Source organism: Carettochelys insculpta, chromosome 4, assembly GCF_033958435.1.
Source record: "Carettochelys insculpta isolate YL-2023 chromosome 4, ASM3395843v1, whole genome shotgun sequence".
Lineage (NCBI taxonomy): Eukaryota > Metazoa > Chordata > Testudines > Carettochelyidae > Carettochelys > Carettochelys insculpta.
In genome coordinates this window covers 77,641,482-77,656,459 of record NC_134140.1, presented here as the reverse complement: position 1 = coordinate 77,656,459, position 14,978 = coordinate 77,641,482, and the positions used below count along the sequence as shown (strand labels likewise).

Below are 14,978 nucleotides of genomic sequence, written 5' to 3'. Positions count from 1 at the left end.
CAGGCTAGAAAAGGAGGAGGAGTTGTTATTCATGTGAGAGAGCAATACGATTGCTGAGAGCTCCAGTATATGCAGGGTAAAAAGACAGTTGAGAGACTTTGGGTTAAGCTCAGAGGTGGAAGCAACAGAGGTGATGTTGTGATTGGTGTCTGCTGTAGAGCGCCAGATCAGATACATGATGCAGATAAGGATTTTTTCAGACAACTAAGAGAAGCTTCCAAATCACAGGCCCTGGTTCTCATGGGAGACTTTAATCACCCTGACATTTGTTGGGAGACCAATACAGCAGCACACAGACAATCCAGGAAGTTTTTTTAGGAATGTTGGGGATAACTTCCTGGTACAAGAGCTGAAGGACCTGAACGGGTCTGTGTGTAGCTTGACCTGCTGCTCACAAACCAGGAAGAGCTAAAAGCAGAAATAGAAGTGAGTGGCATCTTGGGCTGCAGTGGACATGAGTTGGTAGATTTCGGAATCCTGAAAAAAGGAGGAAAGGTGAGCAGTAAAATGGAGACCCTTGATTTCAGAAGAGCAAACTTTGACACCCTGTGAGAAATGGTGGGCAGAAGTTCAGGAGAACTGGCAGCATTTTGAAAAGTCTTACTGAAGGCACAGAAACAAACCATTCTGATGCACTTTAAGAAAAGCAAACATGGTGGGCAACCAGCTTGGCTTAACAAGGAAATCCTGTGTGAGTTCAAACTTAAAAGGAATGCATATAAGAAGTGGAAACATGGACAGATGACAAACGAGGAGTATAAATATATTGCTGGTGAATGCCTGGAAGTAATGAGGAAAGCGAAAGCATTACCAGAACTGCAGCAAGCAAGAAATGTGAAGGGTGACAAGAAGGGTTTCTAAAGGCATGTTACCAATAAGAGGGTCATCAGAGAGGGTGTGGGGCTGTTACTGGATGAGGGAGGTAACCTAGTAACAGATGATCCAGGAAAAGCTAAAGTACTCAATGCTTTTTTGGCCTCAGTCTTCACGGACTAGATCAGTTCCCAGACTACAGCACTAGGCAATACAGTATAGGAAGAAGGTGGGCAACCCTCAGTGGGGAAAGAACAGGTTAAGAGATACTTAGAAAAGCTAGTGATACACAAATCCACTGAGTCCAGATTTAATGCACTCGGGTGCTGAGGGAATTGGCAGATGTCATTACAGAGCTTTTGGCCATTATCTTTGAAGACTTGTGGAGATCAGGAAAGATCCCCGATGACTGGGAAAAAGCAAATGTAGTGTCCATGTATGAGAAGAAGAACAATCCAGGAAACTATAGACCAGTTAGCCTTACTTCAGTCTCTGGAAAAATCATGGAGGTGATCCTCAAGTAATCCATTTTGGAGCACTTGAAAGAGGGGGAAGTGATCCAAGGTAGTCAACATGGATTCACCAAGGGCAAGTCCTGCCTGACCAATCTGATTAGCTTCTGTGATGAAGTAACTGGCTCTGTGGATATGGGAACATCAGTGGATGGGATAGATCTTGACTTCAGCAAAGCTTTTGATACAGTCTCCCACAACATTCTTCACCATAAGTTAAGGAAGTGTGGATTGGATACGTGGACTGTAAGATGGAGAGAAAGCTGGCTTAACAGATGGGCACAACAGGTAGTGATCAATGACTCGATGTCTGGTTAGTGGTCGGTTTCAAGTGAAGTGCCCCAAGGATCAGTTCCAGGCCCAGCACTCTTCACAGTCTTTATTAACGACCTAGATGAGGAGGTGGATTGCACCCTCAGCAAATTTGCAGATGACATCATGATAAGGGGTCGTTGGAGAGTAGGGGTAGGGTCCAGAGTGACCTAGACAAATTGGAGGATTGGGTCAAAAGAAATGTGATGAGGTTCAACAAGGACAAGTGCAGAGTCCTGCACTTTGGACAGAAGAATCCCGAGCATTGTTACAGACTGGGGACTGAGTGGCTAAGCAGCAGTGTAGCAGAAAAGGACGTGGTGTAAACATGGCCCTACTGTTTAATTCCTTCTGTTTTCAGAGACATGGGATTTTGCTGTAATCTTGTTTACTTACAAGGATTGTACAAAGAAACACCCCATTATCACTAATTTCTCATCCTAAATGAGACATCCCCAAAGCCTCTAATTTTATCTAGCTGCTCTGATCAAAAAGGGGAGCAATAACAGACATGTATGTGCAGTGAAATAGGGTAATATAGTGTCTGGAACATAAAAAAAAATCCTAAATACAATATTTAATGTAAAATGGTCAAAACTGCAGTCACAGTGCTTCTACTAAGCTCCTAATTCTCAAACATCAAATGGTAAATTCAAGGTATTTGTCTTTGTCTTTAAAGTCTGCCAAAGTAAAACAGCCTTTTCTAGCTTTTTTTTCAATTATGCTTTCACATCTCCCTATAGTCACATCTCTGGAATTCCACTGCAGTTCATCTGGACTTGCATCAGTGACATATTAACCTATAAAAGCAATGAGAACTCTTGTGAAATCTCATAGACTAACAGATTTATTGAAGCATCAGCTTTCATAGGCAAAGACCCACTTCATCAGATGTCTGTCAGTCTTTGCCCACAAAAGCTTATGTTCCAATAAATCTGTTAGTTTATAAGGAACCACAGAGCTTCTTGTTGTTTTTGCAAATGTAGACTAACATGGGTACCGCCCTGATATTAACCTATGTGACCTAAGGTTTAAGAAGGAAAGGGCTGGTTGAAAATTTTCAAAAAAAGTGTTCGAAAATTCATTAGTTACTTAGGCTCCAGCTCCTGCAGTTTACTCCATCCATCCAAACTCCAGTTGTCTCACCGCTCACATCTTTTTCCTCTCTGAGGCTTTAGACACTTTAGGAATGTCCCATATAGTACCTGATGTGGTGTTTGTGTGTTTGTTTTACCCCAGTCTAGGATAAGAGTGAAAATAGGAATTCAATGCCATGAACAAATAAATGGATGGTATACAGGCAAAGGTGAATGAAAAATTTGATCACGTATTTCAAAAGCCCAGTACTATCTAAGCAAACAGTGACACCTTATAGACTAACAGATATTTTGGAGCGCAAGCTTTCGTGGGCAAAAACCCCCTTCATCAGATGCATGAGTTTGGGTGGGGGGTTCAGAGGAGTATTTTAAGAGGGGAGTCCAAATACTCCTATGAAGCCCACCCCCCACACACACTCGTGGATCTGACGAGCAGGTCTTTGCCCACGAAAGCTTATGCTCCAAAATACCTGTTAGTCTATAAGGTGCCACAGGACTTCTTGTTGTTCTTAAAGATACAGACTAACACAGCTACCTCTCTGATACTTAGCAAGTAGTGGGCATTGATGAGGGAAGGTTGTTTTACTACTTGTCCTGAGGTGGAGCAGGCATATAGATAGTACAATATTTCAAATCTGAGCCCAGAGCAACAGAGAAAGTTAATGAACTTATGTATTCAAACATATCCTTTGAATAAACACTAACGTAGACACCAGCAAACCAAATATGAGATTATCTGTACATGTTTAGGAAACAGGGACTTGGACTGCTCTTTGAACATTTAATTTTGGCAATTATACATTAAGGTGAAATTATACCATCAGCACCACATAATGAAGCTCCTCTCCAATAGTCTGCTTTATCTAGGTGTTCTGAATGACTCTGACAGCAGTGAGAGTTCAGTGCATACAAGAAAAATGGAACACTGTATTCTCAGGTCTGAGATATAGATCTGAGATGACAATATTGCTCTGAGATCTTAATTTTGAAGTGATTGTGAACTGTAGTCTTGGCCTTTTAAGATAATATTTAAACTGAAAGGATTTAGGGAAAAACCCCTATACTCCTATGAGGCTTTTGAAAATGGGACTTGGGCTTCTAAATAAGTTTGGTGCTTTTGAAAATTTTACCCCTGATCGAGGATAAGACTGAAAATAGGAGTACAATGCTCTGAAGAAATAAATGCCTGGTATAGAGGTAAAGGTGAATGCAAAATATGCTTTTTGTGTGCTTGTAACTAGTACAATAAAACGATCATGTATTTCAGAAGCCCAGTACTATCTACATAAGCAAAGCAACAGAGCTAACTAAGATCAAACAGAGTTTTTCAAGCACTGTGAAGTGCCAGTATTATATAATTAAGTAAAACTCTTCAGTGGAATAAATATCATTGTTGAGATAGCATCTGCTGAGCCAAATGCTTACTGTAATAAGAGAATTGGGCAGGGTAGGGTTGAAAATTAAATGCACTGACAGCAATGTACAGTAATGGAAAAAATCAGGGGTAAAGGGCTGCCAACAAAGGGGGTTTTTACTGGCAGAACCACTTCTACATGGCTTGAGTTTGGTCGTTAATATGCAAATTAGCCTTGTGAATATGTATATTAGTTTGTGAATATACAAATGGATGTCAGTTTGTATTTTTAAGACTATTTATTTGCATCAAACTGTGGGCACTAGAGCTCACTATAGACACAGCCTACATGTTTATAGGAATTAAGAACTTTCAGAAGAAAAATTCTAAGCTGAAATGTGTTAGTCTCCTTGGTTTTGCTACATGAATAATTCAAGAAAAGCCTTTTTTTAAAAAAAACAAAGGCTTTTTACTTTTGCTGCAAGCTTAATATTCAGCTAGGTCAAATTCATTTGTAATTCAATAAAATTTACTTTAAAAACACCAGTTGTGGGTGATTTAAAATTGCATAGCACACATTCATTTGGCTATGTAAGGGTTGCTCCCTTCAGACCCCTACCACCCCTCAGGGCATGAGCTGTGCCTGAAGGATCCCTGCCTCAGTATGCCTTCCAAAGGGTTTTCCATTTCTCTCATGGATTCATAAGGTTCAGGCCTTTATGGGTGGTCACTCTCACAATTCACTTCCCTTTCGTGTGTTTCAGTGCCCAAATTAATTACAACCTATGTACTTAGCAGAGAGTAAAATATAAACAAGACCCTCTTGCACTTTTCTGGTCTCACACTCTTTGGCCACTCCCACACTTGCCAAAATGCTGACTGGCAAGTTTTTTTCCTTCTTAGAAGTCTACTGCAACAGGAAGTCAACGACCTTCTGTTCCTCCAGGACTCGTTTCGCTCCCAGACTAATCAAAGTCCCAAATGAAACACCAGACACACTCCTTTCCACCAGTCACGTCCACTTCTGCTCTAGGGATCCACCCTTGCTTAACTCCCAACCCATCTGAGATTCCTAAAGCAAGCAGCCCCCATTCTGCCACTCTCCATTTGCCTGAACTTACCCAGCCCTTTTGACAATAACCCTATGACCTTTCCCTATATAGACCCAAAAATCAATGGGTCCCTATCCCTTTCGACTAGGGCTATAAGCCCCCACTCTGCAGCCTGGAGAAGCTCCACCCCTCCTCCACACCTGCCAGAGGTGCCTGGAGCCAGCTAAGCCCTCTTCTCTCACCTCTTCCCCCCTTGGATGAGCCCCAAGGCAGCCACACTGTGCCTCCACTCTATTCCCTGGACCCAACACACCTGCTTGGGGAAAGCCACAGCAATGTCTCTTGATTGACAGAATCACAGAATCATAGGGCTGGAAGGGACCTCAGGAGGTCATCTAGTCCAGCCCCCTGCTTCAAACAGGATCGACCCCCACTAAGTCATCCCAGCCAGGACCTCGTCCAGCCGGGACTTAAAAACCTTGAGGGATGGAGAATCCACCACCTCTCTAAGCAACGCATTCCAATGCTTCACCGCCCTGCTGATATTAGTTTTTCCTAATATCTAACCTACACCTCTCCCTCTTCAACTTCAGACCATTACTCCTTGTTCCGTCATCTGACACCACTGAGAACAGTTTCTCACCCTCCTCTTTAGCACTCCCCTTCAGGAAGTTGAAGGCTGCTATTAAATTACCCCTCAGTCTTCTCTTCTCTTCAAAAGACTCTTGTGTTGTGCCTCATGCATGTTCTGACACCTTGTACCTCTGCCCTGGAATCTGCATGGGACATATCAAAAGTGTCTTTGTAACAAGAGATGCTTTTGCCAAAGGAGGCAGAAGTACCACAGTAGTTGCCAGGACTCTGGGCCCTGTTAAATTGCCCAGGAACCTGGAGAGTTGCCCTCTTCTCCCCTCCACTCCCATGCCCCTATCATTGGAGCTGCAGGTGAGAATGAGCCTAATTCCTGTGAAAGAGCTGATATGCAGCTGTAGGTGCCTTGATATCTTTTGAAAATGTTGCTCTGTGTGCCACAGTGGGATCAGTGGGAGCTTTCCCATTGACTTCAGTGAGCCCAGGTTCAACCCCCACGCTAGAGCACCCGACCAGACTGAAGCACCAGGCTGTATGTTTGAAATATGTATTTAAAGTTGAGAGGGGTCTTTTGTACCTTATCGTCCCTGGGAGACTCTGCCTTATTTCTGTTGCTGCCACTGATGTTTCCACTGTATGTGGTTCTTACAGAACAAAATACCAGTGTGCACCTGCATTTTCCATTAACTAAAACTCAGTCTACTACAAGCTGAATGCATGAAATGTGAGTAAATTTAGTAGTATTGTTTATATACAGGAACAACATTTATGGAGTTTTACGTTTCTTAACATTATGTAGAATTTCTATGTCCCCTAACTTTCTGGGTGAGCTTTCCTGGCACTGCTATTGCTGTGCATGGGACACTTGCAGAGTTTCTCTTTTACTGATTTTACTTTTGCTATCTGTGGATAACATGGGGAAGATCTTTATTATTTTTATTAATATGATTTGTACCTCAGTTTATCTGCTTCCCATCAGTACATCTAACTACACAGAGTTAATTTAAAGGGGTCTGTAAGAAAGATCAATCAGCCACTAAACTAATTGTCAGAAATTACACAACTCTGGATTAAAGAATTTGAAAAGAGTAAAGGACGAATGATTGGGCCATTAATTGGGAAGGTGATACAGTACAGCTGGAGGGCCTACAATTCAAAGTGCACTAAGCAGTTTACACATTTCAAATGCTGTATTTATGATCACCTCTTATTTATCATTTGGCCACACCATGTCATTGTCCTTTCCTTTTAGACAGGGGCTCTAGTACTTGTAGTCTTCCTAAGGCATAGGTCAGTAACCTTTCCAAGGTGGAGTGTTGAAATTTGACCATTTAATTTCAAGGTACCGTCCAAGAGCTGGTGATAATTTTTAAAGTCACTAGTAGTCCTACTTACAACAGCTTCATTAATAAATAAATTAAGATGCAGAGCTTTACCGTTTAGGTGGTGGTTGGTAGCACTAGCTGGTCTTTTGTTAATGCACCAGCAACATGTCTTTGAGCAAGCTACTGGCTGCTTAGGGAGGAAGGGATGAGGCTGGGCTCCTGCTTCATGTGCCAGTAAAAATTGGCTTGTGTGCCACCCTTGGAGCACAGGCTAGGGGTTGCTGACCACTGTCCTAGTGTTTTGAGTATGCCTTAGGATGTGGGGGAAAGTAATTACCCTGTAGTTTTAGTTACCTTGTGACACACAAGTATTTCCTCCTAAGTTAACACTGGTGATACAGTATTATAATTATACACAAAGCAAACTAATTTGCATAGTAATTTGGAGTGTCACATTCAAATGCAACTGAGCAATTCAGCTGAGCATGAAAATATATGTGTGAAGAAAGCATATTCTTTGTTTTGTTTTTTTATTAGTTATTCATTCTACTTCAGAAAGTTGGGATTCTGGACATGAAGTCATATGCCCTCTCGGATATTTCCCTTGTGGTAATGTAACAAAGTGTTTGCCTCAACTTCTTCACTGTAATGGTGTGGATGACTGTGGAAACAAGGCTGATGAAGACAACTGCGGTAGGCTAATAAAGCCTTTATTTTATTCATTTCAAGTACATGTACCCAGAGGGTCACTCTTCAGTGAAACTTAAATGCTATTCAGGCTACATAAATAGTCCAAGTTAATGGAACTGTAGAAAAATTAAATATACTGTACATGAGAACACAGATATTTGCTTAAGATAAATATAGAGAACTCATCACTCATTTGCGAGGAAGAGAGCAAATCTTTGTTTGTTTATCTTGATGCATTTTCCAGTTTTATCATCTGATTGGCACTTGTGATACAAAAAGCAAAGATCATTGTGAAATAGCTATGATAGCACCACAAGATTTATAATAAAGGTCAAGTAGCTTACATACAGCTTAGTCCTACACTATGGACTTCTAGTGGAAACCTGCAGCGGAAAGAACATGCTCTTATGCTAGATTCACAACACATAGTATAAATGACATTGCAAGCAAGAGAGCCTGTGGACCAGGACTGAATGAGTTCTCTTCCTGAAATAATGTTACACTTAATCATCATTTTACTTTGTTTTGATATCACACGGCATGGTTCTTGAAAAGGACCACAGGATTGAAAGGGTCATAAGAGCCACTCTTTTTTTCTCACATAAATTTACTCAGAATTTGTATTAAACAATATAACTGCAGAGACAAATCTGGAAAGTCCTTTGGTAATGCATATGGAAACTGCAGGCCAGCCTGCCTTATTCACACGCTGAAGCTATTCAGGCAGGCTTACCAAGAACATATAGTAGCTGCTCAGATATAGTGTGAGCATGACTCAGAGTGAAAAAGCATTATGATAATTCATGCAGATTGTTTCTCTCCCTCTGCCCTACTGCAAAATCCTCACTTTCTTCCTCAGGAGGGCCCTGTGGAGGCTGCTATTTTCCTGGGGTTATAGCATGTGGAACAGCCTGCAGGTGTTTAAGAAGCCTGAGATGTCTAGAGATCATTCTATTCTTTGTAAGACCTTCAAGTTGGCCCCAATCTGATTTTCTTGGATGTATATTCCTTTAGGTCCTGTCCCTAACAGCTAGAAAACATGCTTCTAGGCAAAGTAATTTGGCTTCATCAGTATCTGCTTAACTTTCACAAACTCCCCATTCTTGAATGTCAACCTCCCTGTCACAAGATGCCATTAGCAGTGTGGTGTTAAGATGTCTGTTCTGCTGCCTGCTGTGTTGATAGCCGTTGGTTGTGTGTGACTTTGCCCTCTGCAAATGCCAGTGCTGGCGTTGATCAGTTAGCCCACACTGCAGACTTCTGAGTGCCCCCAATACCACAATTCAAGCAAGGTACAAAGGAACTGGAGCCAGGTTTATTGTTGTTGACATCGGCTTTAGCACACTGGCTGTCCCCACTTGGATGCCAGCAGTTTTACACTAATACATGCATGTGCCTTGACAATGGATGCAACTCAATTTATGTCATCCCCTAGGTCGCTCCCCACATCTGAGATGAGTGATGCTTTTATATCCAGGTACAAACAACTGGTCCAGGATAGCTTCCGTCTGAGAAGAATTATATATTTTTAATCATAGAGGAAAGCAATTTTTGTTTTCTTACCAGATTGATGCCGGAATGCTTAAACAACTCCCCACCTGCTGGTTTTGATGCCCAGAATGACAATGTTAAATATATTAAGGGTTTATATTCAGGTCTCTGGATCATAGAATCATTGAATCCTAGGGCTGAAAGGGACCTCAGGAGGTGATCAAGTCCAGCCTTCTGCCTAAAGCAGGACTGACCCCAACCAAATCATCGCAGACATGATTTTGTCAAGCCTTGATTTACAAACCTCTCAGGGTCAAGATTCCAACACCTCTCTAGGAAACACATTGCAGTGTTTCACCACCCTCCTGGTGAAATATCTTTTCCTTATATCTAACCTACACCTCTGCATGGTTACTTTAGACCATTGCCCCTTGTACTTCCATCCATTGCTACAGAGAACAGCCTCTCTCCATCCTCTTTAGAGCCCCCTTTCAGGAAGTTGAAGGCTGGTATCAAATGACCCCTCACTCTAATCTTCTGAACACTAACTGAGCCCATATCCCTTAGCCTGTAGTAGTCATGTATTCCAGCCCCTTAGTCATTTTTGGTGCCCTCTCCAATGCATCCATGTCCTTTCTATACTGGAGGCCCCAGAACTGGGTGCAATACTCCAGATGAGGCCTCACCAGTACTGAATCAAAGGGAATAATAAGTTCTTTAGCTCTGCTGGAAATGCTTATCCTAATGCACCCCAATATGCCATTGGACTTCTTGGCTACAAGGACACACTGTTGATTCATATCCAGCCGCCAATCCACCATGATCCCCATATAACAATGCTTGGGATTCTTCCACCCCAAGCACATGACTCTGCACTTGTCCTTGTTGAAACTCATCAGATTTCTTTTGGACCAACCCTCCAATTTCTTTAGGTCACTATGGACCCTGTTGCTACTCACCAGGGTATCTACCTGTCCTCCTGGCTTAGTGTCAACCACAGATTTCCTGAGGGCACAATCCATCACTTCATTCAGGTCATTAATAAAGATGTTGAACAGTACCAGCCCTAGAACTGATCCTTGGGGTACCCCACTTGAAACTGACCACAACCAGACATTGGATACATCTACACGAGCCCCAAACTTCGAAATGGCCATGCAAATGGCCATTTCGAAGTTTGCTAATGAAGCGCTGAAATGCATATTCAGCACTTCATTACCATGCGGGCAGCCGCGGCACTTCGAAACTGACGCGTCTCACCGCCGCGCGTCTCGTCCCCACGGGGCTCCTTTTCTAAAGGACCCCGCCTACTTCGAAGTCCCCTTATTCCCATCAGCTCATGGGAATAAGAGGACTTCAAAGTAGGCGGGGTCCTTTCGAAAAGGAGCCCCGTGGGGATGAGACGTGCGGCGGCGAGACACGTCAATTTCGAAGTGCCGCGGCCGCCCACATGCTAATGAAGTGCTGAATATGCATTTCAGCGCTTCATTAGTAAACTTCGAAATGGCCATTTGCGTGGGCATTTCGAAGTTTGGGGCTCGTGTAGACACGGCCATTGAGACATTGGTCACTACCCGTTGGGCAAGACCATCTAGCCAGCTTTCTGTCCATCTGGCAGTCCATGTATCCAATCCATACTTCCTTAACTAATAGGCAAGAATGTTTTGGGAGACTGTAGGAAAAGCTTTGCTAAAGTCAAGATACATCACATCTATTCACTTCCCCATGTCCACAGAGCCAGTTACCTCAATATAGAAGCTAATCAGATTGGTCAGTTATGACTTGCCCTTGGTAAATCCGTGTTGACTGCTCTTGATCACTTTCCCCTCTTCCAAGTATTTCAAAATACATTCCTTGAGGATCCACTCCATGATTTTTCCAGAGACTGAGGTACGGCTGACTGGTCTATAGTTCCCTGGATTGTCCTTCTTTCCTTTTTTAAAATATGGGCACTACATTTGCGTTTTCTTCCAGTCATCTGGGAGCTCTCCCAAACTCCACAAGTTTGCAAAGATAATGGCCAAAGGCTCTGCAATGACATCTGCCAGTTCTCTCAATACCCATGGATGCATGAAAGCTGGACCCATGGATTTGTGTATGTCTAGCTGTTCTTTCTCCACTGAGGGCTGCCCATCTCCTACACATACTGCATTCCCTAATGCAGTAATCTGAGTGTTGACCTTGTCCATGAAAACAGAGGCAAAAAAGCACTGAGTACTTCAGCTTTTCCCACATCATCTGTCACAAGGTTACCTCCGTCATCCAGTAATGGCCCCACACTCTCCCTGATCAGCCTCTCATTGTCAATATGTCTGTAAAACCTCTTCTTACCCTTCATATACCCTGCTAGCTGCAGTTCCAATTATGCTTTACTTTTCTGATTACTCCCCTGGAGTCTCCAGCAATAGATTTATACTCCTCTTTAGGCATCTGTCCAAGTTTCCTTTTCTTATACACATATTTTCTGAGTTTAAACTCACCAAGGATTTCCCTGTTAAGCCAAGCTGGTTGCCTACCATACTTGCCTTTCTTACTGTGTATCAGGATGGTTTGTTCCTGTGCCTTCCATAAGGCTTCTTCAAAACACTGCCAGTTCTCATGAACTGCTTTCCCCTTCATATTAGTTTCACAGGAGATCCTGTCCATCAGTTCTCTCAGGGAGTTAAAGTCTGTTCTTCTGGAATCAGTTATCTCTATTTTGCTTCTCACCTTCCTTCCTTTTTTCAGGATGCTGAAATCCACCATCTCATGATCACTGCAGCCCAGGTTGCCACCCTCTTCTATTTCTCCCAATAGTTCTTCCTGGTTTGAGAGCAGCAGGTCAAGCTACACCACAGCCCCTGGTTGGTTCCTTCAGCCCTTGTACCACTAAGTTATCCCCAACATTCTCCAAAAACTTCCTGAATTACCTGTGTGCTGCTGTATTGGTCTCCCAACAAATGTCAGGGTGATTAAAGTCTCCCATGAGAACCAGGGCCTGTGATCTGAAAGCTTCTCATAGTTGTCTGAAGAAATTCTCATCTACCTCATCTACCTGATCTCGTGGTCTGTAGCAGACATCAGCCACAACATCACCTCTGTTGCTTCCGCCTCTAAGCTTTACCCAAATACTCTCAACTGACTTTTTGCCCTCCATATACTGGAGCTCTGAGCAATTATAATGCTCTCTTGCATACAGCCCCGCTTCTCCTTTTCTCCCCTGCCTGTCCTTCCTGAACAGTTTATACCCTTCCATGACCATGCTCCAGTTATGTGAGTCATCCCATCAAGTCTTCGTTATTCCAACCACCTCATACTTTGACTGTGCCAGGGCCTCTAATTCTTTGTTTTCCAGGCTTCTTGTATTTATGTACAAACACCTTAGATAATTAGCTGATTGGCCTAAATTCTCCTTTTGAATCAGTGCTCCTCCTTTGTTGTTCCTTCCTCCTTCCCCACTTACCTCAGGGCTTGTGTCACTGTCCTCTGACAAACTTAGTTTAAAGCCTCCTCACTAGGTTTGCAAGCATGTCCTCTCATCGTTAGGTGGATCCCATCTCTTCCTAGCAATTCTTGTTCCTGAAACAGATCCCCCTGACCAAAGAAACCAAATCCCTCTCTCCGATACCACCTGCACTACCACACATTTACTTCCATGATTTGATGATCCCTACCTGGATCTCTTCCTTCAACAGGAAGGGTGGGCGAGAACGCTACTTTTGCTCCATATTCCTTGATCTTTCTTCCCAGGGTTACATAACACTGGTCTGTAAATTGAAACAAAGTTTTATTTGTGTTGATAAAAATTGGTGACTTTACATAATTTTGCTATGCTGATTTAAAAAAATGGCATCCTTTTTGCTCTATCATGTAAGGATTTTTCACAAATCTGAAAGAATAAAATGGAAGTTTTCATGCTTTTTATGCCACCTTATTCATTAAAAACTTGGTAAATAGTAAGTTATAGTTCTTTTAGGAGATCTGTTGTAAGCCCTTGCTTAAAGGACAAAGGAACAAAGTGTGAAATTTAGCAAATGAGTAATTTTAAACAGTTAGATTCGACTGAATCAATGATTTCTTGACAACTTTTTATTCAATTCACCATCAGTTTCTCTTTTCAGGGACCAGCAGTAATCAGCCATCATGTTGAGATCCCAGTGTCCTTGATGTCTGTTTTCCATCCTCTTGGTATCCCAATGAAATCTTCCCTCTTGCTCTTCACTGACACTTCAAGGATTTTCAGGAGTATAACCCCGATGGGAGTGCAAAAGTGAACTTTCAAGCTCTTGTTGCATCCAAGTATTTCAAATTTGTTTAATGTGTTTCCAACGTTTTTATAATCAGGATCTTTCTTATTCCCTAAGAAGTTTTGTGTGACACTTCTGAAGACCACCCAAGCATCTTTCTCTGTGTCATTCATGGTTTCTTCAAAGTTAGTGTCAGGAATCAGTCGCCTGATCTGAGGACCCACAAAGACACCCTACTTAACTTTTTGGTAACTTGAAGCTTGTTGAAAATTCACTTGAAACAGCCACTGTTCATGTTTAATGCTTTCACAAATTGCTTAATCAAACCTAGCTTGATGTGGAGTGAAGGTAGCAGTACTTTGTTTGGCTCAATCAATTTGTCGTGAATTATGTTCCTGGAGCCAGGAGTCAGACACTCCTTTGGGGGCTACTGTTTTCTTACCCAATGAAGATCTCTTGCTCTGCTATCCCATTCACATAAAAAGCATGGTATTTTGTGTAACCAGCCTGCTGACCAAGCAGCATACACAGCACCTTCAGATCTCCACATTCATGCTCTGGATAACCCACCTTTTCAAGGAGAAGCTCAAGATTTTCATAGGTTTCTCTTATGTAAACAGAATGAGCAAAAGGCACAGAGGCATGCTGATTGCCATTAAGAAGCAGAACACCTTTCAGGCTTGTCTTTGAAGAGTTAATAAACAGTCTCCAGCCATCTAGTTGGTAAGCTGTCCCCAAACTTTTAAAATAAATATAATAATGCTACATGGAGATGCACATCTCATAGAGCTGGGAGGCCACAGAGTCCAGTCTCCTGCCCTCTCGGCAGGACCAAGTGCCATCCCTGACACATTTTTCTTTTTTTCCCCAAACTGCTTGGCTCTCTCAAAGACTGAGCTCACAACCCAGCATTTAACAAGCCAATGCTCAAACCATTGAGCTACTCCTCCCCTGTCTAGTAATCCAGCAATGTTATTGCAGTATACCAGCAGACCATCCATAGAAAAATATGGAACAAACTCTTTCTCACAGTTCCTGGACTAGGCAAGACTTGTCCCAGGGAAAGTAAATTCTTCACTTGAAGTCTGGATCCCAAAACATCAGAGGAATCTTCAGGCAAATGGAGGTCCCTCACCAAGTCATTCAACTCACTTTGGGTGAAAGTTGTGGCTTATTACTGGCATGTTCTGGTCCATACTCAGTATCACCTCCAACATTATCAGCCCATTGTGTCAGAAGACAACACTGAATTTTCAAGACAATTTGGTGGGTTAGGGATAGGCACATCAGGTCTATGTGGTATTGGCCATAATGCAGAAGGAAGGTCTGGGTAAGAAATATCATGTTTGTTTCAAATGTTATACCCTTCTACATTACATAAACAGAAGTAACAGTCATCCACATGCCTCTTGGGCTCACACCAAACCATTGGGATTCTAAATGTCATAGACGACTTCTTTCCTTGACTCCATTGTCTCAAAGACTGCACACATGACCAATGAATTTTATGAGGGG

The 14,978-nt window shown here is 42.5% G+C and overlaps 1 protein-coding gene across 1 annotated transcript in view; it reads left to right on the top strand.

The window, feature by feature from the left end:
- The first annotated feature begins 6,439 nt into the window (after nt 1-6,439).
- RXFP1 (relaxin family peptide receptor 1) overlaps nt 6,440-14,978 on the top strand; it is a 152,342-nt gene continuing 143,803 nt past the window's right edge. Inside the window, exons 1-2 of the mRNA XM_074991881.1 lie at nt 6,440-6,455; nt 7,594-7,749. Coding sequence (XP_074847982.1) covers nt 6,449-6,455; nt 7,594-7,749 — 163 coding nt within the window. The 5' untranslated portion in view covers nt 6,440-6,448. The remainder of the gene's footprint in view (nt 6,456-7,593; nt 7,750-14,978) is intronic.